This window comes from Neolamprologus brichardi, chromosome 9 (genome assembly GCF_056152115.1).
Source record: "Neolamprologus brichardi isolate AB-2024 chromosome 9, ASM5615211v1, whole genome shotgun sequence".
Taxonomy (NCBI): domain Eukaryota; kingdom Metazoa; phylum Chordata; class Actinopteri; order Cichliformes; family Cichlidae; genus Neolamprologus; species Neolamprologus brichardi.
In genome coordinates this window covers 30,597,806-30,623,740 of record NC_142112.1, presented here as the reverse complement: position 1 = coordinate 30,623,740, position 25,935 = coordinate 30,597,806, and the positions used below count along the sequence as shown (strand labels likewise).

Sequence of the window (25,935 nt, the reverse complement as noted above, 5' to 3'; positions counted from 1 at the left end):
CCTGCTAATTTGTTTTTCCATCGACATCGAAAGAATGCAGCCTTGGCGCTTGAGTTTGGAAGCAGCATCCATCTTTTCTGTACAGTCTATGTATAAAACACTTGATCTGTTAGTCTTTGCATTTAAAAATAAATCTCTTATTCTTTAGGAAAATATCATCATTGGCAGTTATTGGAGGCATGTTTAGTGAAATAGGATAGATGGATGCAGATCTAGTTCAGGTTTGGAAATGTGAGCTTTTTGATCAATTGTGAACTATGAGCTACTTCATTTTATTCTGCGTGAACTAATCTTTGAACTAGCTCATGTGAACCTGCACGTCACTGGCGTTTGTTGGATTTGGTACTGGAATTGGCCTGCGCAGAACTTCATTGGGGGGTAATCAGGGACAGGAATCGACCTGCATATTTCTTCAACTATTGTGAAAACTCCATAAGCTTCCATTAAGACTGAAAGAGATATTGCAAGGAGGGACTACATACCATTTAGGACAAAATAAAACAAAATCGATATCCCTTCCTATAAGTGCAAAGCGAGCACAGTGGCAGCTCAGTGTGGTTATTATCTTTTTTTACCTCCATAAAAAATGATCATTGTGTCCCCAGGGCTTAGAGCGTACTGTGTTATAATATCCAATTGCAACTATAGCCAAACTACAAAAATAAGAACAAAGTTGTGTTCTTCTCCTTTGTGTTTTCCCCCTTTGTCTAGATAATCAGTGATAATTATAGTGCCATACTCTAAAATCATAAGAGATTTGGGAACGTGGCTTGAGGGCACCATCAGTTTTCGTTTCCCTTTCAGTCCAGTGTGTTTCAGCTGGCAAACAAAACCATGCTGAGCCACTGCTCCCTGACCTAATTACACGCTTTAGCTCCAGTCGTTCGGGAGAGGGAATGCTGTGGGGAATTATGTGGGCCAGTGCAGTGCTTTAATAAAGTCTATAAAAGGTAGAGCTAGTCCCACCTGCAAAGCCAGGGGTTTCCAGCGCATGTTCTTCAGCAGCGCAGGGGCAGAGCTGAGCGTGCTCTGTGGACGCTTCTTCAGGGTCAGGGACACGATGCCTTTATCGGCCCGCAGCGAGCCGACCAGGTTACGCAACTGCCAGCCCACCTGTGAACGAGAGAGGACGGAGAATTAGAGAGTAAAGTGATCTGCAGAAAAACTAGAAATCCTCTATATACAGAACAAAACAATCACACCCTTATTTATACAGTAAGTAGCCTTTATGTGCAGCCTGAAGTTTGAATTCTGTCCACGTCGTGATTGGATCTCTCTTGTTGAGCCTTCTGTGCAAGGCAAGTGGGTGTGGAGGTGGAAAGTCTATCTATAGAGCTTTCATGTGATGTAACCTGCCCTCAATTTGAAAACAAATACATGTGATCACAAATCGTTTTGTTTTTCGGTTATTTTTATTTGTATTTACCCACTATATTTACAAACCCACACCAGCGCTCTTTTGTGAACATAAACACACAAGGGTAAACAACAGTAAACACGGCAACAGGAAAGTTGGGCTAGCTTCCCCTCACTGCAGCTATTGAACCGACCTGAGATCTGATCATAATGCAGGAGGAGTTGTAAAGGTTAGAGGATCTGATTACACTAATTGGAATGCACGCTGCTTGCATTTGCACCTGCTATGCGAAGTACACGGTCCACAGTACAAATGTAAGGAGTGCCACTAAATCACCAAACACCAAGCAGGAACTTGGTTTAAGTAGCTAATAAAATAGATTCCTGCTTATACTGGTCATTTTATCAATCATTAGACAGAAAATTTATCTTCATGTGACTCTTTTCTGACGACACTGAAAAACTTATCAGTAGCAAGCAGGGATGAAGCAACATGGCGATTATTTTTTTCTTCTAATAATCAAATAATTCAAACCCTCGTTTTAACACTCAACAGCCTGTCCATCTTTCAAACTCCTGAGATGCTTAGTTCATATTCAGCAGCTAGCAGCTAACTTAATCTGTCTGAGGTTTGTTGCAAAGCAATAGGGTATATCTATTTGAGCTTTTTTTCTTGGTCCTTACCAAAACAGCAGATTTTTGTAAGAACCAAAAACACTGAGGTGAGAAATGCAAGAATTATATATATCTCATCCAGAGCTGATCATCTGACCATCAGCTGTTAATTTCTCATGACACATGAGCATCACATTATCTCTTTTGTGTTATTTCGTCCAATTGTATTACATAAATACTATCTCAGCAGCTTCAAAGGTTTATTTATTGTCAGGGTCCAGTGTAAGGAGTGAGGACCCACTTAGCCAAGTCCAAAAACCAAAAAGAAAACTTATTAAAATCTAATAAGAGCATTCAGAGAGCGCAATTATTCCAACAGGCTTTCATGAGCAACGTGCTGTCTGATCTTTGACCTATAACCTGACCTATGTTGAGCCAAGCTATGTACTCACATCCCACAAGGCCTAGTATATTGTTGTGAAGTTTGAAGGCGATCCCGCTTTTCTTAGTTTTCTTAAAATTTATTTCAAATCATGAAAGCGGTCTCTTTTCTTGAAATTTTTAGTGTTTAGCTTTAGTTTTTTTTTTTTGGAACCATCTTAAAATTAGATTATCTAGAGAACTACTTGCGCTAAATCTTTTTTTAGGGTCAAATTAGTGTCAGTTTTGTCATACGGTGTCATTTGCAATAGTGTCAATGATAAGCCTAAAAAAGCCACAGCACACAGACAAGAGAGGGGGGTGAAAACAGGGAAACAGTGGGGAGACTAGAATTTCAGTAAAATCAAAACAGCACCCAAAATTTAATAATATCACAAGAACCAAAAGTTAGCATGACATCACAAAAAAATCCAATTCTATCATTGTTTTAAATTAGTTTTTGTAGATACAAAGAATCAAATAAGATTTAATGGTTTACTGAGTAAACACAAAAAACTGGGCACTCAGTAAGAGAACACACACCCACAAACACACCAACAAAAACTCACCACGGTCTGATGATTGACTTGAATGACTTCATCTCCTGCATGGATCTTCTTACAGCGGTCAGCCGGAGACTACAGAGGCACAGGAGCCAGAGAAAGAGAAGGCAAACAGACGACTATGAATTGATCTATCGATCCATGGGCACTGCTGAGGGGAGGTTTCTCAGCAAACCCTTCTTAAATAAGCTGCAATAAAGCAACAAGGGAAAGTCTTCCAGAGTCACTGAAATTCTGATGTTATAAATACAAATTTCAGATTTGCAGATAATCTGACCAATAACTTGTGTTTTAGGGGAAGTCTGCAGTTCACTAGGTCAATTTGTGAAAAGTGGGATATTAATAAACCTCTCACCCCTTCTGTAGTTCCTGTGATAACATGGAGTCCGTCGTAGGTTGACTTTATGTACATTCCCTAATTGACAAAGGAATGGAGAAAAAATGTAAGTGCTCTATGATACTAGTAAATATTTGGAAATACACACTGATTTATGAGTTGTAAAATTAAAAACAGCTCTCACAGAAACAGAAAGTTCATTCTGGTTTTGTCCTGCTACAAAAAAAAAAAAAAATCAAGCATCTGAGCCCAAACCAGATGGGAAGGTGTGTCGCAGCAGGATGCCGTAGTAGCCGTGGTGGATAAGAGCGTGTCCTTGAATTCTGAATTAATCTCCAACGGCGTTGCCAGCAAAGCTCCCCACACGTGTTCACTGCTACACCTTCATGCATCACAGTGGAAAACTATATGCAGATATTCTCCCTTTATGTGCCTCAAAAATATGAGACTATACTCCAGATTTCCACTGATATTATTTCCATTCTTTGTGTTTCCAGACCGAGCAGGAACACATAATGCACACCCACAGTATGCGTCTCTGCTTTCTTGCTGGGAATATGATACAAAGATCTATACTAGTAACTACACTTATGGTTCCCTTCAGTTATGGTTTCTTTCTAAGACTGAGATGTTTGAACCCGAGGAAGTATTGATGTGGGCAGTAATAAGGTGCCATTAACTAGCGATTTCTGAGGCTGGTAACTCTGAAGAACTTCCCCTTTCTTTCCTGGAGTGGTGCCAATTGGATCATATTGTTTAACAATTTTTGTGACTTGAAACTTGCACTTTAAACTTTCAAAGTTTCAAAACGTTCTGGTCTGACTGATCTTTATGTCTTAGAGTAAAGATTTTTACCCACTTTGAAGTTGAATATGACAGATTTAATGCATACCAACAGTACGTCTTCAGGCAGTAAATTATGATCTCATAAAGAAACAAAAGGTTTCACCTGTTAACTTCTGACGAGGTCTACTTGTGAAGTGAAAACTATTCCAGGTAAAGAACTCATTAGGCTGGTTAAGATATTATCAATAATCTAAATTAAATCTGATTTATAGTTTGGTGATTTCTGTTATGTTCTACTCTAGAGGAAAATGTTAAAAATTTCCCCCTTTGCTAGGCTACACTCCACTGTGACCACTCACAGTTGAGACAAATCATTTTCTCCAAAGTGAACGGTTAAATTGTTAAACCTGAAAATAACAGGAAGGTGGAACAGCACTTTGACTGATCAATCATTAACACTCATTGATCTGCCAAAAAATTACTGATATGACTAGAAAATATGGTAACATGGAAACCTAACCTCCACATTATCTACAACTAGTATGAGATAAGCTAACAAGTTTTGTCATGCTAGCTAAGCTAACTGCAGGTTTGTAGTTTTTCAGTGACCATCGCAGTCATGGCCAACAGTTTTGGCAATTACAAAAAATATTTTTTGTCACTTCAGTATTTATGGAGAATGTTTGTTCTATATTTTTCAATGATGTAGTGCATATCATATACATTCAGTTCAAAGTTTGTTAAAGACTTTTATATGCAAATAAACCAAACACACACAAAGAGCCAGTATTTACAGAGTTGACTCTTCTTCATAACTGTATCTGCAGTTCTCTGCAGCATACTGGATATTAGCTTCTGGACCAAATCCTGACTGATGACGAGCTATTCCAGCCTGATCAGTGCCCCAAGTTGATCACACTTTTTGGACTTCAGCTTGTACGCTCACTTTTTAAGGACAAACTGTAGATTTTTGATTGAATTAAGATCCAAAGAAATGTTAAATTTCATGATCTCTAAGCCACTTTGATGGAAAATGGACAGATCATTCCCAAATTGCCCCTGGATCGCTGGAAGATGATCTTTAAGAATGTTTTCAGTATGATCAATGGAAACATAGTTTGGAAACTGATGAAATGCTTAGGATTGTTCACTATATCACAGAAACATGTAAAAATATTGTAGCAAAAATGAAAAACTCAGTGTTGTATACCAAGCAGGTGTTAGTTTCAACTGAATCCAAAAGCATAAAATAGCTTGTTTAATTGTTGAACTAGAAATGACTCATTTGTGGCTCTTTACTCTCAAGTATGATGGAAGGTCTGTCATGCATGCAAGCATATGTGTTATATCAAATCAATTAATATTTTGAGTAGTTCATAGTAATTGCTTTCGTTTTTCAAAAATTAAACACAAAATCCTGTTTTACTGTGTATGTTATTTCTACAAAAAAAGAAAGAAAGAAAAGAAAAGAAAACAATGCTTGTATTTCTTCTTTGTCTGAGCCTACAAAGGCCGGACACAGCATGACTTAACACAATAAGATTCACACGCTGTATGTATAAACAGAAGGGTGGATCTTGGGCTGTTAAACCCAGACAAACAGAGTGATTACCAGGCCTTCAGAGGGCTTGATGTTGGTGAGGTGAACCAGCTCGAGGTGGGCTGACTGCGAAACCAGCGGGTCCGATGACACACACACAATGTGTTCGCACACCTCCGACAGAGTCTTACACTACAGAAAAGGAGGATAAAACAGGGACAAACGGAGCTTTTATTTAGACAACAAAGAACAAACCATGTCTTCTAGCTGTCACAATTAGACTATATTTCTAAGAAACCTTTTAGCCTAGTGCCTCAGCAGCTTCTCCTGCTGTTGCTTTTTCTATTGCAACTTTACCCAGGAAAAGAAACAGGTGGATATTTTTGCAGATCTGCTCCAAACCAAGTGAGGATGATTTGTTGCATATGCATTTTCTTTTGCTATTTACTTATTTACGTTATTTAGCTTATTTTCTTTCTGTTTTGTGAAAATTGGACAAAACTTTGAGCAATGCAGGCACAAAAAGACCAAGAGCCATGGTATCTTTGTTCATGTGCTTGCCTGCTTGCAGAAGATAAGTAAACCTAAAAAAATAGACTTATTTATTTTACCCCTGTGCAATACGTCCCTGCAGTGCTCCAGTGGCCTTCTGATTTTGAGTCTGATTAAGGTTTGATTTTGGGCAAAGAGCCACTACAAGGTTGGTTCACATTAATCACAAAGATAGCTTTGGCTTTACTTTCCAGATATCTGTGAAATAATTGTCTCCAACCAAATATAATGGGGATTATTTTGCTGCCCACAACACTGAAAAATTGCATCTTAACAAACTTTAAGAGCAACATTTTTTTTCCTGGCAGACACAATGAGACTCCATTCAAAATGTTGTCAATAGTTTCAGACATGATTTCCCTAAAAAAAGAAAGTAGCTGCAAGAAAAAGCGCTGAGCGGATGTTTTGGATAATATCTGGCAGAGACTCCCAAACATTTTCACGAACATTTATAAAAGAAACCCCAGACGGTGAACTCTTGGTAGGCATCATATTATGGATTTTCACTCCCCAAGAATCTGATCTGTAAAAAAAACGAGTGTCCATCTTATACTTTGTGTGTCATTTTGCTGCGTTAATCTAACTGAGGGCAGCCATGCTGGCAGCAGAGTACTCTTTATTATGTCTAAATGAATCAGACTCATCGGTCTTCCTCACAGCCGACATGTCAATTTGTCATAACAGGGAAAGCCCGGGTGAACCTAATAGCACTAACAATGGCTCTGTTCCAGCAATTAGCAAAGCAGAGTTTGACAAATCAGAAGTGTGCTGTGAAAAGGGTCAATTAAACTTTAGCTGCCATCCAATCTTGGGACATGCTGATCTACAGTAATTGGGGTGCTTTGCAGATACTGAATGCTGCTGACGTTTTCAAATATAATTAATGTAATTTTTAAATATCTGAGCAAGGCAAACAAAATTTTAGAACCAAAGCCCAAGGTGGGACAAGTATACCCAACAGCAACTGCAAAGAAAGATAGAAGAAAGTAATTTGGTAATGAAGCAGTAAAACCTTAACAGTAGGTGAATTACATGATTCCCACAGGCACTGATTCTTCAAGGTGCTGGAAACATCTGCAGAGACTTGAATGTCCTCACAAAAACTACCATCACCGGTCTGAACCACTGATACAAGACAGAATGAATCCATACTTTGATTATGTTCATGCCAAATTATGACCCTAACATTCGAATGCTGCAGCATAATCATGACTCATCAGGTCAGGCAACATCTGTCGCCCATACTCTCATTTGTACTCAGTGAGCATACAGCTGGCTTTGGCTGAGGTGGTAAAATGGGTTGTTTGCCAATCAAAAGGTCGGTGGATTGATCCTGAACTTCTCCACTACACGGGCAGGATACTGAACCATGATTTGGCCCCAATCCATCTAGGTGTGGTGTGTGTATAATAGCTGTATAATAACTACATGAATAAGCAGTTATAAATGTACCTAATATGTGTATGTGTGTTTAGAGTTTGAAAAGAATCTCTAATACTGTAGTTAAATTCAGTATCAACATCAAAACAATCAATTGAGCTCATTCAGAGTATTAGATTCAGAAAGAGTAGATCATTTCAATTTCTCTAATTATGTGACTCCAAAGCTCACAGTATATTTACAGTTGGACTTGAGTCAGAACAGTGTTATTTTCATTCTGCCAGTGTCGTGTAAATGCAGTATTAAGGATGAAGCTGAAGCCAGGAGGCAGCTGGCAGCTTGACTGAACTAAAGCTCAACTAAGCCTTGTTCTTCCCACAAAAATACAACAAGCTGTACTTCTGAAACATACGAATCAACTTTAAATAACAAAACATTAAATTGCTTTAAATTAAACAGGAGATTTTTTTTTTCTTCCATCACATTTTTTTTGTTACTACTTTAGTCACTTCAAGTCTTCAGTTTTTCATTTTACATATTTTACATGTTGGGTAAAACAATATATTAAGATTCTCGTAAGAACTATTAGTTAAGGTTATTTAACATTTAGCATTGTGCAATAATACAGGACCTGTTTGAGGCTTGGTTTTACTCTCAAATTTAGAATTAGGTTTAAATGAGAGTCGGTACGAAGGTTAAGTACTTAGCTGTGATGGTCAAACTTTGGATAAAATGACTGAATATGAATTAATGTCAATAAATATCTTCACCAAAATATGTGTACGTGTGCCCCTCCCTCTACATACAGTGTGGAGCAGGCATCCGCCACTGCAGGAGAAATTCTGGTAACATAACTGTGTTCAGCTAAAGTAATGGGAGCCACTAATCTAACCATCCTCAGATTTAGCATTGCACCAATTCATGTCCGTAAAATATACCCAAAAAGTAGGAAGTAAATTGGAAAGACAGTTTTTGAAATGAGAGGAGGGACATACAAACCAAAATGCAAATATTTAGGTGTTTTTAATTATGTTTTGCCGGTTGTCTGCCTGGATTAGTTCACAAGTTATGCTTCATTAACTAAAGTCTTAGAGTATAGCAGTAGTCACTTAAAATGTATTTGTGTATTCGCTTCCTGAAATCAAGACATGTGAACTTGATGGGGGAAAAAAATTGAAATGACATCCAGTGAACAACATGACATAACAATCTCTGGAAGCCACATCAGCCAGTTGAGGGCTGGATTCAAACTTGCACCAAAAATTTGAGGTGTTCAGGTGTGCTCTTGGTTTTATTGAGCAGTAGATGTATAAAAAGAGGTTTACAAATGGGCAATTTCTTTTAAACAGTAGGTTTAAATTAAATTTTAGCAATCAAAACCTAGATAAAGCTTTCTATGGCAATGGAGTGTTTTTTAGGTTAAACATGACCATTGTCATAAGACTAAAGGAGCTTTAACTTTAAAAGCTCCTTAATCACTAATTTAAGACTAGTGCCTTAAATGTGGAAAAATGAACTTGGTTATGTAAGTATTCTGTGGCGACAGTCACACAGGAGGTTACTGTTTCAGGTGATGTTAATATTCTTTTGAACATTTTACAGAGATTCACTAGCAGTTTCCTACTGTTTCAAATCTTTACACTTGGCTAAGCTGACAGTCCAGGCTATAGCTCCATAAAAGAAAAAAAAAAGTGATGTTGCTGATTGTCTCTGGCAGGGAGTTTGTGAAGCATTTGCTTCTGTGTTTGTGTGTGTGTTTTATCAGCAGTTATGAGGGGGATGTGGAAAGAAAAAAAAGAAAAACAGGATGCTGCCCATCAACACAAAGTAAATAAGCGACAGCTGGCCGAGGAAGCAGAACTCACCACATGAAGGATTTTGTTCTCCGTCTCAAACACCGTACAGTCCTACGGGACGAGAGAAATTTAATGTAGCGCAAGCAGTACATCCTGTCTTGCAAACACTCACCATCTCATGCTGCACATGCTGCTACACTACCTCCGTATACAGTCTAGGGCTCACATTACTGTACCCCTACCCCTGACAAATAAAAACACGCCCACACAAACAGACACACTTATCTTTTATTTATATACACACACCAGTCATACATAAGACAGACTGTAAAGGACATAAATAGCAAAGAATTGACTCTCGCTCAAGGATGCAGAGGCTGAGGCTGCTGCATCACACCCACACAGACACACCGCTCTTTGGGGATATGGCACAGCAGCTACCCTCTGCCGCACACTTTAAGTGGCGGGGAATAAGAGCTATAAGCCTTCAAAACACACACACAAACAATTCCACACACCTGCTGTACAATGGTGGTGAGCTCCAGGCAGAGCTGAATGACATTATTTCGGGTTACTGAGTAGTCTGCCACTGCAGCAAAGGGAGACCTGGGGGGGAAAGATAACACAGCAGTATGTCTTATAATGTTCCTGCAGCATTAGATGATGTGCAGAGGAGATGGACAGGAGCATTGTTACGGGGAGGGGAGGGAGACACGCCACAAACTAGACTCAAACACAGACACGCATGTAAGAATCCCTTTAATTAGTGAGAGAGAGGGAGTTACTTTAAAACACAATGGTAAATGAATCTGTGCACTCGGTGAACATAAAGCACAACCAAAAATCTGTGAGGCTCGAGCTGCAGCTAATCGCAGTTAAATTCATTATTGACTAATTACTCAATTATTATTATTTTTTTTTAAATGTAACTGGAACTTGTTTGGTCTGTTAACCATCAGTAAATAATAAAATCTATAATTACAACAGCCTACAATGATGTTGTCAACTAGTTTATTGAATCGAAAATCGAAAGGCCTTTTTTAAATTGACTAATTAATTAACAATGTCATCTATAATGGGGGGGGGGGGGGGGGGGGATTTTAAAGTTAGTTTTTGGTGTAAAACAATAATTATTTTGGATTTTGGCCGACTGCAATATTATTATTATTTCTTACTATGACTAAATGCAATGGATAAAAATAGGTGTAAAAGCAAAACAAAAGAACCACTGGGCACTATTCAGGCTCATGTGCAACCCTGTGCTCTAATGCACATGCTGTTACATGAAACTGGCCAGACAAGAGACAGGAAATTGTTTTACATTGGAAAAAATATTTTGCAAAGTGGGAAACTAACAACAGTTTTTACGATCAAAATACAGTGGGGCAAAAAAGCATTTAGTCAGCCACCGATTGTGCAAGTTCCCCCACTTAAAATGATGACAGAGGTCAGTAATTTGCACCAGAGGTACACTTCAACTGTGAGAGATAGAATGTGAAAAAAAAATCCATGAATTCACATGGTAGGATTTGTAAAGAATTTATTCGTAAATCAGGGTGGAAAATAAGTATTTGGTCACCTCAAACAAGGAAAATCCCTGGCTCTCACAGACCTGTAACGTCTTCTGTAAGAAGCTTTTCTGTCCCCCACTCGTTACCTGTATGAATGGCACCTGTTTGACCTCATCATCTGTATAAAAGACACCTGTCCACAGCCTCAACCAGTCAGACTCCAAACTCCGCCATGGCCAAGACCAAAGAGCTTTCGAAGGACACCAGGAAAAGAATTGTAGACCTGCACCAGACTGGGAAGAGTGAATCTACAATAGGCAAGCAGCTTGGTGTGAAAAAATCAACTGTGGGAGCAATCATCAGAAAATGGAAGACATACAAGACCACTGATAATCTCCCTCGATCTGGGGCTCCACGCAAGATCTCATCCCGTGGGGTCAAAATGATCATGAGAACGGTGAGCAAAGATCCCAGAACCACACGGGGGGACCTGGTGAATGACCTGCAGAGAGCTGGGACCAAAGTAACAAAGGTCACCATCAGTAACACACTACAACGGCAGGGAATCAAATCCCGCAGTGCCAGACGTGTTCCGCTGCTGAAGCCAGTGCATGTCCAGGCCCGTCTGAAGTTTGCCAGAGAGCACATGGATGATACAGCAGAGGATTGGGAGAATGTCATGTGGTCAGATGAAACCAAAGTAGAACTTTTTGGTATAAACTCAACTCGTCGTGTTTGGAGGAAGAAGAATACTGAGTTGCATCCCAAGAACACCATACCTACTGTGAAGCATGGGGGTGGAAACATCATGCTATGGGGCTGTTTTTCTGCCAAGGGGACAGGACGACTGATCCGTGTTAAGGACAGAATGAATGGGGCCAAGTGTCGTGAGATTTTGAGCCAAAACCTCCTTCCATCAGTGAGAACTTTGAAGATGAAACGAGGCTGGGTCTTCCAACATGACATTGATCCAAAACACACCGCCCGGGCAACAAAGGAGTGGCTCCGTAAGAAGCATTTGAAAGTCCTGGAGTGGCCTAGCCAGTCTCCAGACCTCAACCCCATAGAAAATCTGTGGCGGGAGTTGAAAGTCCGTGTTGCTCGGCGACAGCCCCAAAACATCACTGCTCTTGAGAAGATCTGCATGGAGGAATGGGCCAAAATACCAGCTACTGTGTGTGCAAACCTGGTAAAGACCTATAGTAAATGTTTGACCTCTGTTATTGCCAACAAAGGTTATGTTACAAAGTATTGAGTTGTATTTTTGTTATTGACCAAATACTTATTTTCCACCCTGATTTACGAATAAATTCTTTACAAATCCTACCATGTGAATTCATGGATTTTTTTTTCACATTCTGTCTCTCACAGTTGAAGTGTACCTCTGGTGCAAATTACTGACCTCTGTCATCATTTTAAGTGGGGGAACTTGCACAATCGGTGGCTGACTAAATACTTTTTTGCCCCACTGTATATGTAGTGTTATGTTTAATATGTAAAATTAAAAGTAATCAAATGACCCTTTTTAAGAATCATAGAATCGCATACATTATATATTTTTAAACATAATTGATTACTTGGCATCAATGCATTTGCCATACAATGAGAAGCTGAACAACCAAAACTGGCACACAGGTAGATTTTATGTCCCTGAAGGTTCTTTATCTTTATCTCATAGCAACCACCTACCAATGGGCTAAAATGACCCATTTTATGTACTTTTACTCATTTATATGTTTATCATTTTCATTTCATGAAAACTACATATAATTATAACGCCTTGCCTTAAAACTTGAATATCTTGATAAATTAGGACATCACCTAACAGTGGACTATAATGGAATCGATATAATAGAGTGGGACACAAGTATTGCAGGAGACCCACAAAAATGTGCTAACTTTTATGCAGTCAACCTCATGTTAATCTTGTATTTATTTATATACACAAGATCTAATTGAAAATGTTTTTAAAAAAAAAAAAAAAAAAAGCTTCAAAGTAAATTGGAATACAAAGTACAATGTTTACATCTAAAATGTAGGGAGCAAAAGTACCCTGGGGCTGGTGCCACCCCATGCCCCCACTCTGCACATACCTGTTAACTTTACGACAATGAAAGTAATTATTACCTTACAAATTTGTAAGGAGAGTATGTTGTTTTTCCTTTTTGTTGTGTTTGTTTGGAGCAAATAAGGAAAAAGAAGAACAAAAAGAAGAGTTTTATTGTGATGTGGTGGCTTCATCTTTGGTACAGGCTCACAACTGTACTCACAACTTTTCCACTTTATTGATTATTCTTCAAAGGTGAATTGATTGTTTTGTTTGTTGAATATCAGAAATGGCAAGATACGCTGACCACATGTTGCCATCTGTCTCGGAGTGGTTTTCAAATCTTAATAAGCCAGTCCTCATTTCCCTGCCTCAGTCTCCATCTCTTCGTTACTGAACGAATCAAAATCAGCACCAGTCCTTCTTCCTTCTTGTTGGCAGCCAGTAGGCTTGTATGTATCCTGGCTTGTTAGATAGTGGTACAGCTTGAAGGCTTGCTGGTAATTAAATCCACCAGATCTAAAACCAAATTGTTTTGCCAGGACAAGCAGCAGAGAAAAGTGGCAAAGTATCATATTTATGAAGCTCAAAACAGAATGTCTGTTTTTTTGGCTCAATTAACCCATTACCAATTGGCAATTACTGACTTTGTGCAGCACGACAACCATCAATGCTCCATCACTTCATAGTATTAAAAAAAAATCATTAAATCTATATTTAAAAAGCCAAATTGTTTATGCAACTACTATCTTGTTATCTTGTATGTAATTCACTACTACTGTCAGAAGGACAGGGTTATGCACTGTTACGCTGTTATAACGATGATGATATAGAGGAGCTTTGGGAGTCTAGACTTGTTTAATTTATATTTATAAAGATCAATTTTGGTGGTGCAGAGCTTTCAAGAAGTTGAAAACTGGAGCCATAAAGAGTTAATTTGTGCTTAGCTTCCTTAGAGGACTTACAAACACTGGTTTGGAAAACCATAAATGGATGTCTGGACTGAACGCTGGATAGGTGACATGGCAGAACATGTGGGGGTTGATTGTTGAAGCAGAGCTGAAGACTCCTCCACTGTCCACTGGCCTGCACATACTCTTGGCTTTTTAGATGGACATAACCAATTAGTTGCCATCTTGGTGTTTGAAACTAGACACGACGATCAAGTGGCATATCTGACAAAAACTGAGGGATGTTGCAGTTTCATAGTAAAATATGCCCTACTTTCTCATCTATTTCACTCTAGATTAAACCCTAATTTACAGAATAAATGAGTTGCAACCAGAGGAGTCACCCTCTGTTAAAGAACAATGCAGAATGAAGGCACTCCTGCATTGGTTTCACTTTGCAGAAGCTCTGTCATTTAGATGCAGTCTATGCTCAAACCTCATACTTAACTACAGCCATTAACCGAAACATACCCAACAATAAAAGAAAAGTTCAAGAACAGTAAAAAAAAAGAGTTTGTTATTTGAATATGAATATGTCTCTGCAATCCAAACCACCGCAGGTAGGTTTCAGGGGACTGACCAGTAATGCACTTTCTCTAAAGAAAGAGGACACAGCAGCAGTGGACAAAAGACAGAAAGTGCGTTAGTGAACCAGGTAAATAGGCCATCTTGTTCTGAGTGCACCAATTTACACACCTTATAATGACTATTTCTCATTTCAGCTCAGGTTTTAGAAATAAACAAACAAAAAAAGCACAATTTAGACATGGATGTTCTTTCTTTTTTTAATCTGGTTTCGGTCTGAAAGAAATAAATTGTGCAAGATGAGCTATTAGGCCACTTTGGATTCATTAAGCTACTTTGCCACTGGCATTGTCAATTCCCAACGTCTCCCACATGTCTGTATGCTCGGTCATAGTTTCCACTAAAGTGTGCACACTCTGCTATCAAGTTTGTTTTTATAAAAACCTATTTTTTTTTCCTGTGAGAGACGAGCTTCTAAAGCCCCTTTTTGTGCCAATACAATGTTTATAAATGAACCTCTTGTCACACTGAAGCATAATGGACTATTCAGGTATGGAGAAGGTGTTAACGATAAGGTACATGCTGCGGCTAATGGGGTGCTAATGACGGCACACACACACACACATCCACACACACAGAGAGACAAATCCAAGGAGCGTACAGTACTATAAATGTTAGTGCACATTGATGAAATATGGGTTGCACATACAATGTAATGAAGTGAACGGAAAAATGCACACTTCCTTCATTGTTCTAAAGACCCAGATTAAAATTCGGCCACAGCCTCTAGTGTATGATTTATCTGTGGTGTGTGTGATTTGGGTCATCAGTATTGAGGCTGAGTGCTATATATATATGCAAGACCTAAGGCTATGCAGACTGTTTGCTAACCACCAGGCCCCAGTCCTCAAACAACAGTTTTTACCCCAAATAGAGTCTATGATGATGCTACAGTGTAGGGTACCTCGAGTTTACTAAAACCCCAAAGGTCCAAAAAGCAAACAAAAAAAGATAAATGAGGCAAAGCCACATGGCCCAAATATGTTTGCATTACATCCATAAATCTTTGCATGAAGACATCCCTCGTCCTTCTGAGGAATTTGCGGTAGAATTCCAATGTTTTTAAGTTTTCTTTCATGTTTGAAAATCCAGTTACAACTGTCTATACATTAATAGCTACATTGTAAACACTTGGTACTAAGGTGTAGTACAGATAAAGATAAAATGTGCAGCCTTTATTTGTAGTCCAACCTTCCAAACTTACTATTCTTAAAGTCTAACTTCGTCATATCTCAAAAGACTAACAGAATATAGACATTTTTAAACTCAGTTTAAATAGATCTTCCTAAGGATGCTGACCTCAGAGTTAGCTGCAAATAAATGTAAGTAATAAAAAAAAACACACAAAAAAGGATGATGCTTTTGACTCCAGGATGCGCCTGAGAATCATCAGTTTTGAAAATAATCCAGTTATAGTTTTCTGGATCTGGATTCACTGCAAACTAGAACTGCTAGAAGCTAATTTGGCAAACTTTCAAAAGTGAAGTAAATATTGGGTAAACTAAAATGGACATCTCTATAGCCCGTAGCTTGACAGACTGAATCTAGCATTCCTCCTGTTTATATCACCCAAAGCATTTTATACTCTTATCATTTATATTTCTACAAGAAACTTTCTTTTCTGTCTTCATTTCATTTCAGATAGACTTTTCTCTTATTTTCCTCTATGAATTTGAATTTGTCATTTAACCTTCAATGTTTGATTGCACCTGTCTGTTTTTTGAAGGATGCTTTTATTTAGTATGCAGGCCATCTTTGAGTGGCTTTGTTTCCTTATGCTAAACCACACTGGGGAATACTCTGGTAGGACACTGTGACACAACCAGAATTAACCAACAGATTGAAACTGCCATATTGTTGCCTTTGAAATTATGATTTAGAAGACAGGAGCCAGCCATTCATAATAAGTTGGTCCCCTTAAAGTGAATTTGGTGTTCATAATAAGACAGCAATTAGATGGAATTAGTTTAATTTAATTTTCAATTCACTTCAATTTTATTAATAGCACCAAATAACAACAATAATCACCTTAAGATGATTTATATTGCAACATAAAGACCCTACAATGATACAGAGAACCCCAAAAATCAGAAAACCCCTATGAGCAATCGCGTGGCAACAGTGGGAAGGAAAAACTCCCTTTTAACAGGAAGAAACCTCCAACATACACAGGCTCAGAGAGGTGCGTAGATCTGCCAAAGCTGGTTGAGGGTGAAGGGAGGAAGAATTAATTTGCTATTAGTGTAAACTGAAACTGAAGGTGTCCGAATTGGCAGTTACATGCAGTCTGTTTCCATCTACATCCACAGAAATTCACATTTATTACTTACGTTCCAGAGTCTAGCCAGAACGTCATAGGTTTTAACAAATATTCAAAAATTCCTCTACAATGACACTGTTTAGGGATCTGTTTTTACATAGAACTATAACCAAAATACAATCAGATGGCAATCAACCAGCTGAAACAAGTCCCCGATTCCAAAGAGACGCATCACAGATGAGATGTGCTCACTGACTCAACTGACTGAGATTGTTTGCAATGTGTTTGCAATTAGTCTAGAAATCATATGGAAATAACTATTGAAGCCCTGTCAATCTGACTGAAAGAACTGGGCAACCAGCTGATAACTGCAACTATTGCAGATAAATTCAATGCAACCACCAGATTTTCCTAGTCACAGTGAGGTTGCCATCCATATTTCACTGTAGTGTACCTTAACCACTAGTTTCACCGAATGTGTATTCCCTAATCGGTTGTTAATTGGTTGCTGTGTCAAATATGTTGATATGTGAAAATGATTGCAAAGAGATAATGCAAAGAGATTTTTGGTGCTGTACCAAAAACTGTGAAGCAGTGAAAGTGTGAGAAGCACAATGCAGATGAGGAGGTTTTTGGTGCAGCATCCTCTTTGAGACACAGTTCAGCCAAGGATCACCAACTGGTTGGATATTACATATTGTTTCCTTAGTGACGTGTGGATTTGCAGAGGTCACTGACCATTTCTAGGCCTGTGTGACAGAGGCATTAGCCTATGTAATGGGATGTAGTGCTTCTGGGATTTTTGCAAGTGACTTTATTTTTTAAGTTAATCACTTCTACCCTTTTGTGATTAATTGACTGTGAGCTTGTTGTAAGGTCACAGACCCCATCAGTAGCAAGGCGCTCCTATTGGTGACACTAATAACTCAAATAAAAGGCAATTTCTGGCCTTTCAGATATATAGTCTATATTAAATCATAAACTGAGGATCCCTCTCTGCCATACTGCTATTATTGTGTGTGACACAATGACTGCATACCACAGCGGTGAGCAGTGTGATTTGTCTTAAAATGCCTCTGCTCGTCCATCTACAAAGCTAACAACTGTATTTTTTTTGCTGCATGCTACATCATGCAACGTCATCATCATGTTTGTCCTCCAGAACTCAAGAGCCATAAATCTGCTAAGAAATCACAGAAATAAAAGTGCTCCTTGTAACAAGACAGACCTTGCCTGACAATCCGTATGAAATGAAATTTGAAATTCTCTCCTATATCATAATAAATGTATAGGATTTTTTGGTTACACTATAAACATGACCTGCATATAGATTATTTGGCATGTATTTAACAGCTCCAACCCAGCAACACACCCCATACCTCTAAGTCTCCTTATTCACGAAACTGGCAAAAAATAAATAAATAAATAAATACATTTGAAACACTTGAACTGATGCTGTTTTTTTTTGTTTTTGCTTGTTTTTTTAAAATCTATCGGGAAAATATTTCGCATTTAAAATGCAGTTTCCTGGGCCACGTTATTAATTCATAGGGAGGAGCTTTCAAATGTGCATTTAAAAGAAACCAAAATCGATCAAGACAGGTAAAAATTATGCCTGGAAGGGAAAAGTAAACATATATGGAGTCATCAGGGGCAGCAAAAAAGATTGTGTGTACTCTACCCACTCTGTTATTTTATACATGAAAAGGTTGCAAAATGTCTTTTTAAGTCATTTTGGGAGAAGCTGCTGCACATTTGCAATCTAAGCGCTGAACCACTGCTGCACTTTTCCCCCGTCCCCGAGAGGTCTAATAAGCAGCAATCAGAAGGAGATGAAAGTTCATTTTTAACACATTTTAAACCAATTTGCTTCTGTTGCGTACCTTATAAGATGAAGCCATCCTGGCGTTACAAATTCAGGGCAGCTTTTAGCCTGATGTGCTCACCTTTTCCACATTGTTAGGATCCCCTAATGAATTCATTACTTTCAGTAACCAAAAAGGTCTGACTTCAGTAACAAAATAAACTTATTCTGCTCACACATTTCTTCTCTCCTGACTGTAAAGATCAATTTTATAAGATGTTATTTCATCAAAATAAAGCTTTAGTGGGATCATATTGGTGTCATCAATTTCAAATCACTTGTGTTTCCTCACAAACCTGGAAAATGTTCTTTTGTCTTTTGTTGTATAATCTGCATGATAAAAACATTGAGTTGTTGCACAGTATCTCACAACTGAAGAACAGAAAGCTCTGCTGAGTCTACCCCTATCTCAATGTCGCTTTGCCATTTTCAATTGCATCACTTTGCGTGGGCGACCGCGTGTGCACTTGCATAAGTGCGTGTCAGTGCGTGCCGAGGTGGGTGTGTGTCTGCGAGTGTGTGTTTTTACGAGGCCGTGGGCGTTTCTATGAGTCGGAGGCTCTATGCATTAATGTTTGTTTTGTGGCCTAGCTGGCCTGAGGACAGGTGTGGGTGCCTGGCATTTCAAGAACCGATGTCAAAGACCTTTAGTTGTGTAGCTTACGTGTGTGCTGTGCGCAGAAGATCGTGTCGAGTCATGAATAAATGAAGTGACAGACAACAGAAGAGAGTGAGGAGAGAAGCATGTTGAGAGCGAAAAACGTCTGAGATTATCCCTTTACAAAAAAACCCAACATATTTCACAAAAACAATGTCAACAACCAACATCTGCAGGAGGGAGCTTGTGTTTTGCAGATTGGTGCTTTCCTTGTACAAAACAGAGAAGTGAGAGAGGATTTGTTACTGCAGTCACTATTTTAGTTTTTTCCTAAACATTTCTTTTTAGATTAACTGATTTTTTGAATTTGTACATAAGGTCCCAAAATAAGGACAAATGGACACCAAGTTAAGTTTTCAGTTAAGGTTACATCACATATTACAAAAACTGAAATGCACTTCTTTGTCTTTCAGATTATGATTACACAAGTAGATCTCAGTATATTATAATATCATCACTTTTAATTTGGATGATCGTGGTGGCACATGAAAATCTGAACTCCAGTATCCAAAATTATTAAAAAAATTATTATTAAAAATACTGCTGGCAGCCAATGGTATCCCCTCATCCTTCATACCATACCATAGGTATACCTATGGTATGAATTTCAAATTCCCACATTGCCTTGTTCTTGTTATTGCATGCAGAAGATTTTCAGAAAACTTGACCTCTGACTTCTAACCTTGAGGTCGAGGTTACTGAGATTCAAACTGGCCCGAGATGTTTAGTAGATAGACCTATGGTATCAATTAAAAACTCCTAGGTGACTTTCTTCTTCAGTTATCTCATTCACAAACTTGGGTCTACATATTGCTTGCCTGCCTACCCAGCAGGATGATAACAATACAGTCAAATCAATCAACCTTATGACTGAGGAATAAAAAAGGATTTTTAATACTGAAATGAAAAGCATGATCATTTACACACTCAGCACTTGGTTAGGTTTTCATGAATTTCTGTATCAGTTTAGTTTGGCATGTAGTGGGTCAGCTTTTGACAGGTGTTCTCAAAGTCCATGTTGCTTTAAAAGTGGCCTTTAAGCTAATTTGAGTGGAGTGTTTCTTCCTCCTGACAGTACCCATGGATTCTGTGTGAGGTCCAAGACAGATGACTTGGCTAGCAAATCATGCACAGTGATAACATGGTCAGAAAACCATTCTGTAGTAGATTTGGCAATGTGGTAGGGTGCTAAGTCATGCTAGAAAATGAAATCAGCATCTTCATTAAGGTTGAAAGCAAATGGCTGCATTGACTTTGGGCCAACCACCACCAAGACCAGCACATGACATGGGACACCAGATCAGAGACATCTGAAACATCACACTTTGCTTAAAAAAATTGGATTCTGAGTTTCTTGACTCTTCCATCCAACCCTAGGACATTGATTTCCCAATGAGAAGCAAAGCTTATTTCCATCTGAAAAAGGACTTTGGACCACTAAGCAGCACTCCAGTTCTTTTTCTCCATATGCCACGATGCTTCTGCTATTTTCTCTGGTTCAAGACTGGCTTGAAATTAAGAATGTGAAAGCTGTAGCTTTTTTTCCCTGAAGACGTGTGCTCGTGGTAACGCTTGATGCTCTGACTAAAGTTCTTGAATCCACTTTTCTCGACAGTCCTCTTGAGGGTGCAGCTATCCTTATTGATTACACATTTGTTTCTTACCACGCTTTTCTCTTCCAGTCAACTTTCCATTACCATGCTTTGATAGGCACTCTGTGAACAGCCAGCCTTTTTGGCAATGACCTTTTATGGTCATGGACTTTTGCAACTGGGGTCAATTACTTTAATCAGCTGCTAAAATTCGACATGTTCGATTGTGCTTACTGGCATCGTGTCTTTTACAACAAAGTAGGCCGTTGCATTTGTGTTATCAGTGTCTCTTCACCTTTTGTCACAAGGGATGGTGCTGGACAAACTGCCTTGGACTGTAAAGTGTTGCACTGTGCATATGGCACTGCTTAAGATGGTAAAAATGAGCCACACTGCTACCCGTCTTTGTGGTAACATGTTTGCAACACCATTTGCAGTGTGTGCTACGTTGCTTCTTTGAAGGCCTTTAAAGAGGCTCTGATCCTTCTTTTCAAACAATGTCCTCATCTTTTGAGCCTTGGGCTGTGTCTCTTGGTATTTCTTGTTTGACAGCAGTTTTTCATGAACATTTTTTGTTGTCATGGTTCTGGGTCTTGGACATGGTGTTTTTGTCTTTAGTGTGGAATTTTGTTACATCTTCATTGTTTTAGGCTTTGAGAATTTTTTTTTATGTTCCTAGATTCTATTTATATATTTTCTTATTAGTTATTCTCATTCCCATATTGTTTTTCCAATGTATTATGAATATCTAGTTTAGTTTAGATTTAAGGTTTAATAGTTCCCTTAGTGTTGCCCTACTGTCCTTTGTCACATCTCTGTATTTTTATTTTTATTTTAGTATGCTCCATGTTAAATCTGCCATGTCCCCATGTTTGTTTACCTGTTTTCTGTGTCAACCTTGTGTCTCTTAGTCTCAATATGTTTGTGCTTCCTGTTTTATTTTGATAGTCCCTCATCCCACATGATCACTTTTGCTTCCCCTGTCTCATTATGTCTAATTTGGTCCAGCTGTGTTTCCCAGCTGTCTCAATCACCCTCCTGTTGTGTCAGTCTCCCTGTGTCCTTTGTCAGCACGTTCCCAGTGTTTCCCACTTCCTTGTATCTCGTTGTATTTTGCCAAGTTTAGTTAATGTAATTTAAAGTTTTCACTTCATTTTTATATTTAATGCTCAGTCTTTTGTTTGTGGATTATCAGAGAAAGAACCACTCGCCTTTTGTTAAGATTATTCTGTCTTAAGACATCTGCATTTGGGTTCTCCACATCGGACTCCGTCTGCTCTTCCTGCAGACCTTGACAATTTTGTCAGTCATTCATTCCTAACGTACTTGTGTGTATGGCTTCAATAGAGCAAACATTAGCATATGTGCTGCTGCAGGCTGCTCCTCCTACGCTCTATGTCAACATAATCTGACATGGTTATAACTCTGTTTCCACCACATGACTGGTTTGGTGCTACTCTCATTATCAATGACCTTACTTTTCATCAGTCAAAACATGGATGGACAAGTTCTTTCGACTTTACATTTAACCCATCTTATATTTCTATCAAGTAAAAGCTGTTTCACAATAATGATCTTTATTGTTTTATTGCCCAGATCTAGATACACAGTATTTATATTCACTCAAACATGATGAGAAATATTTGAATAATCTGATACTAGATTCCTTTCATACAGCATCGTACAAACAGTGCAAATATTTCACATTACATGTCATGGATGAGTTAATATTTAAGTTTAAATTTGTGAGTTAAATTACAAAATAAAATTTAAATTAAAGTCTCTCGTGATATTCGGTCTTTTGAGACACAGAAGTAATGGTGGGCAAGTCATTTCCAGTATACCTTTCTAGCCTGCCTCAGGGTTATATGCATAACTGGTCCACTGTAATGTGAAGCTGACATAAAAAATGTTTAAATAATTTATGAACACTCATAAATTACTATTATTGTTTTGTTCATTTATTTATATTAACCCTACCTACAGACCCCAGAGGTACTTTTTTAATCATATGTGATTTAATTATATTACATTTCATGTATTTTTCCAAGTTTTCATCACTCTGTAAATCACTTTGTTCCCAGCTATTTTGAATCATTGCATTCTCTTGTATTTTAATCAGTGTTTTATTATGTTTTAATACAAATGCATCTGCAGAAATCTTCTGAGACCCCAGTCAGAGCACCCGATTCTGCCTACACTGTAAAAACAAATCCATATTTAATGTTGATATTTTGACATTTATTTCAAAGTAATTTGATCAAATAATGTAGAACAAAAGCTGAGCAAACCCAAAATATCTAGTGACTGACCACTGAAGGCTTATTGACTTTCTTAACTTAAGTCAATACAGTGTGTCATCTCATCAAAATATCACTGCAAAGCCTTCTGAGCTCTCTGGGTCCCGTTTTAATAAATGTAATAGACAAATTGATTGAGTTATGTTCATGGAGGGCCCTAATTAAAAGCATTGTAACAGTGCATTGCACAGTATAAGTGCCTGTAGCATGTGGTGTTAATCGCCCTACATAAACACTGTTAATTTTTTCATCATGGACATATTGAACAATCCTAATTTGAACAGCCTTTATTATGACAGAGGATCGTACTCAGAACGAGTTTTCTATCTATTTTTGTGCTAATAAACAAATCCAAACCGAGACAGTAGCATCGGGTGGTGTCTGATAACTTGAGTCTTGTAACAGGTGGTCTGGCCCAGATCTCAACATCACAGAGTCTGGGATCAGGCTCCATGATGGTGAGGATCAGACAGAAGACAGTGAGACAGCCTAAACTCACAGAAGAGTCTCGGAAAAACATCACCTGCCAAGTGTACCGAGGAGAATTGGTCTTGTTGCAAAGACAAATATTGATTTGATTTAGGTTTCAAAGAGCTGCACGGCTTGGCTAAAATCTGAAGTTTGACGTAGTTCACATTTTTATCTCTCGCATGACTAGATCTGCTGTCATACAAGTGAATCGTTGAATAACACAAACAGTCTGCAAGCATGGAAATCCTCAGATTTCGAGCATATACCCTATGGCACACCACAAAGGGTAAATCATAAAATCTGTTTGTACAACTAAAGCACCAACCTGCATCATCACTCCTTTGGATAAACACACGCGTCTGTGCGCAAGGACAAATTAAGAGAGTATATTCACCTGTCCAGCCAGGCCAGCAGGCTCTTGGCGGCGGTGATGAGGTCGACCACAGAGGTCAGCAGATCATTGGGGAGGCGTCGCGAGCTCCTGCTCTCTGATTGGCTGCTCCGGCGCCGTCCGGAAATGAAGTTCTGCAAGTTCTTGGCCGAGGCGCCGAGCTTGTGAGCCAGAGTCCTGACGCTCTCTGTCTCCAGCCCCGAGTTCTAGATGTAAACAAAGATATAAACACGAACAGCGAACCTTCATGAATACAAATTATTTGTCAGCAGGTTTGCCAGCTTTTATTACGATTCTGCTGCATATTGGTGAATTTTATTGTAAAAAAAATAAGCTCCATTTTGTTTTTTATTGTCTTCCACGATGGAGGCGACTAAAATGATGGATATGAATGACTCACAATGACTAAAATGGTTGTTGGAATTATTCAGAGAACGCAGTCTGAGTGGGTGATGATGATGATTATCGTGACATTTATCTAGTTTTCCTGAGATTTCTTTTCTTTTTTGGAATAATTGTTTGAATGAATATGTGACCAGGCTGCTGGAAGTCATTTTCATTCTGCTCTGCCCTCATGTTAAAATCTGCTTGTAGGAACTTTAATTCAGATTTATTGACTGGAGATGTCAGAGATGTGGAGCAAACAGCACACAACGCAGTGAAGACAAAAGCACTGCACAGAGAAGGGTGACAAGTTTAGTTCAGTTCAGTCGAGAGTGCTACATAACGACTGTTGTTTTGCTCTGCGTTAAATTCGGTTTCGCAGTATGGATCTACCCTTAATGTGCATACATGGGAAGTCAGAAGCAAGGAGCGCAGCAGGAAGAACCTCACGTAGCACAGAGCAGAGATTAATGACAACACATGCAGCACAGATTCAGTCAGATACAGTGAGAAAAGGAGGAGCTGGAGTGGAGGGCGGGCTGAAAACTAAAGCAGCTAAAATAGCCACACCCATCAATTGAGTGTGTAGAAGGCAGTGTTAGGAAGGTTACTTTTAAAATGTATTCCATTACAGAATACATGCCCCAAAATGTATTCTGTAACGTATTCCGTTACATTACTCAATGAGAGTAATGTATTCTGAATACTTTGGATTATTTATCATGCTGTTTACAACTACATGAATGTACTATTGCTGTGATTTATTACTGTTACTGAAGGTCCGCGGCTCCAAACCGTAGTAAAGGGACCTCTGGCTAATACGGTGGGTTCTGTGTTGGGCTCGTAGCCGAAAACTAGCTTTACTTTGTTGTCTGGGTCAACTTTGCTAGCGAGAGACAGAGAGAGGCGTTGAAAGGCTGCTCCAAGGAACTTATTGTTTTTGGAGGAAAACACGAACACAGTGTACAGTCGAGTCTTAATAGCTTACTTACAGCTGGGCTCGTCAGGCTCTCTTCTTGGCTGCAGTGGTTATTATTATATTTACATGCTTCCAGCTCCCGTTTTTGCTCGATGACAGCTCGTACTTTTCCTTTTTCTCCCTCCCTCGCTCACAGACACATAACGGGTATGGCAGTCCATTCTCCCTGCAGCACGGACTACACTGCCTATGATGCTACATTCTTTAGAGCTATGCCTGTAGCATTCTGTCTATTAGCTTAGCACAACAACAACAAAAAGGCCTCTCTCACCCAGGACACACGCAGAGAGAGAGCGGCACCCCTTAACCATGGCAACCATAACGCTGCCACCTGGAACAACAGAACGTAGCTGTCAAACAAAACCCAAACAGTCCTGACCCGCGACAATATGAAACAGGAAAGTACCGCAGTGTAATCCATTTATTTCAACAAAGTAACTGTATTCTAAATACCACCCTTTTAAACGGTACCTGTAACGGAATACAGTTACTCATATTTTGTATTTTAAATACGTAACGGCGGTACATGTATTCCATTACTCCCCAACGCTGGTAGAAGGGTATCAGTGGGCTGGCGCTGAGATGACATGGATAACTT

At 38.9% G+C, this 25,935-nt stretch overlaps 1 protein-coding gene across 2 annotated transcripts in view; it reads right to left on the bottom strand.

Moving 5' to 3' along the window:
• Positions 1 to 25,935, bottom strand: part of cnksr2a (connector enhancer of kinase suppressor of Ras 2a) — an 88,993-nt gene that overhangs the window by 36,047 nt on the left and 27,011 nt on the right. For both annotated transcript variants that reach the window (XM_087846295.1, XM_087846296.1), the window contains exons 3-9: positions 23,978 to 24,180; positions 9,864 to 9,951; positions 9,415 to 9,456; positions 5,690 to 5,809; positions 3,310 to 3,369; positions 2,961 to 3,029; positions 967 to 1,113 (exon numbers count right to left, since the gene is read on the bottom strand). In XM_087846295.1, coding sequence (XP_087702421.1) covers positions 967 to 1,113; positions 2,961 to 3,029; positions 3,310 to 3,369; positions 5,690 to 5,809; positions 9,415 to 9,456; positions 9,864 to 9,951; positions 23,978 to 24,180 — 729 coding nt within the window. The remainder of the gene's footprint in view (positions 1 to 966; positions 1,114 to 2,960; positions 3,030 to 3,309; positions 3,370 to 5,689; positions 5,810 to 9,414; positions 9,457 to 9,863; positions 9,952 to 23,977; positions 24,181 to 25,935) is intronic.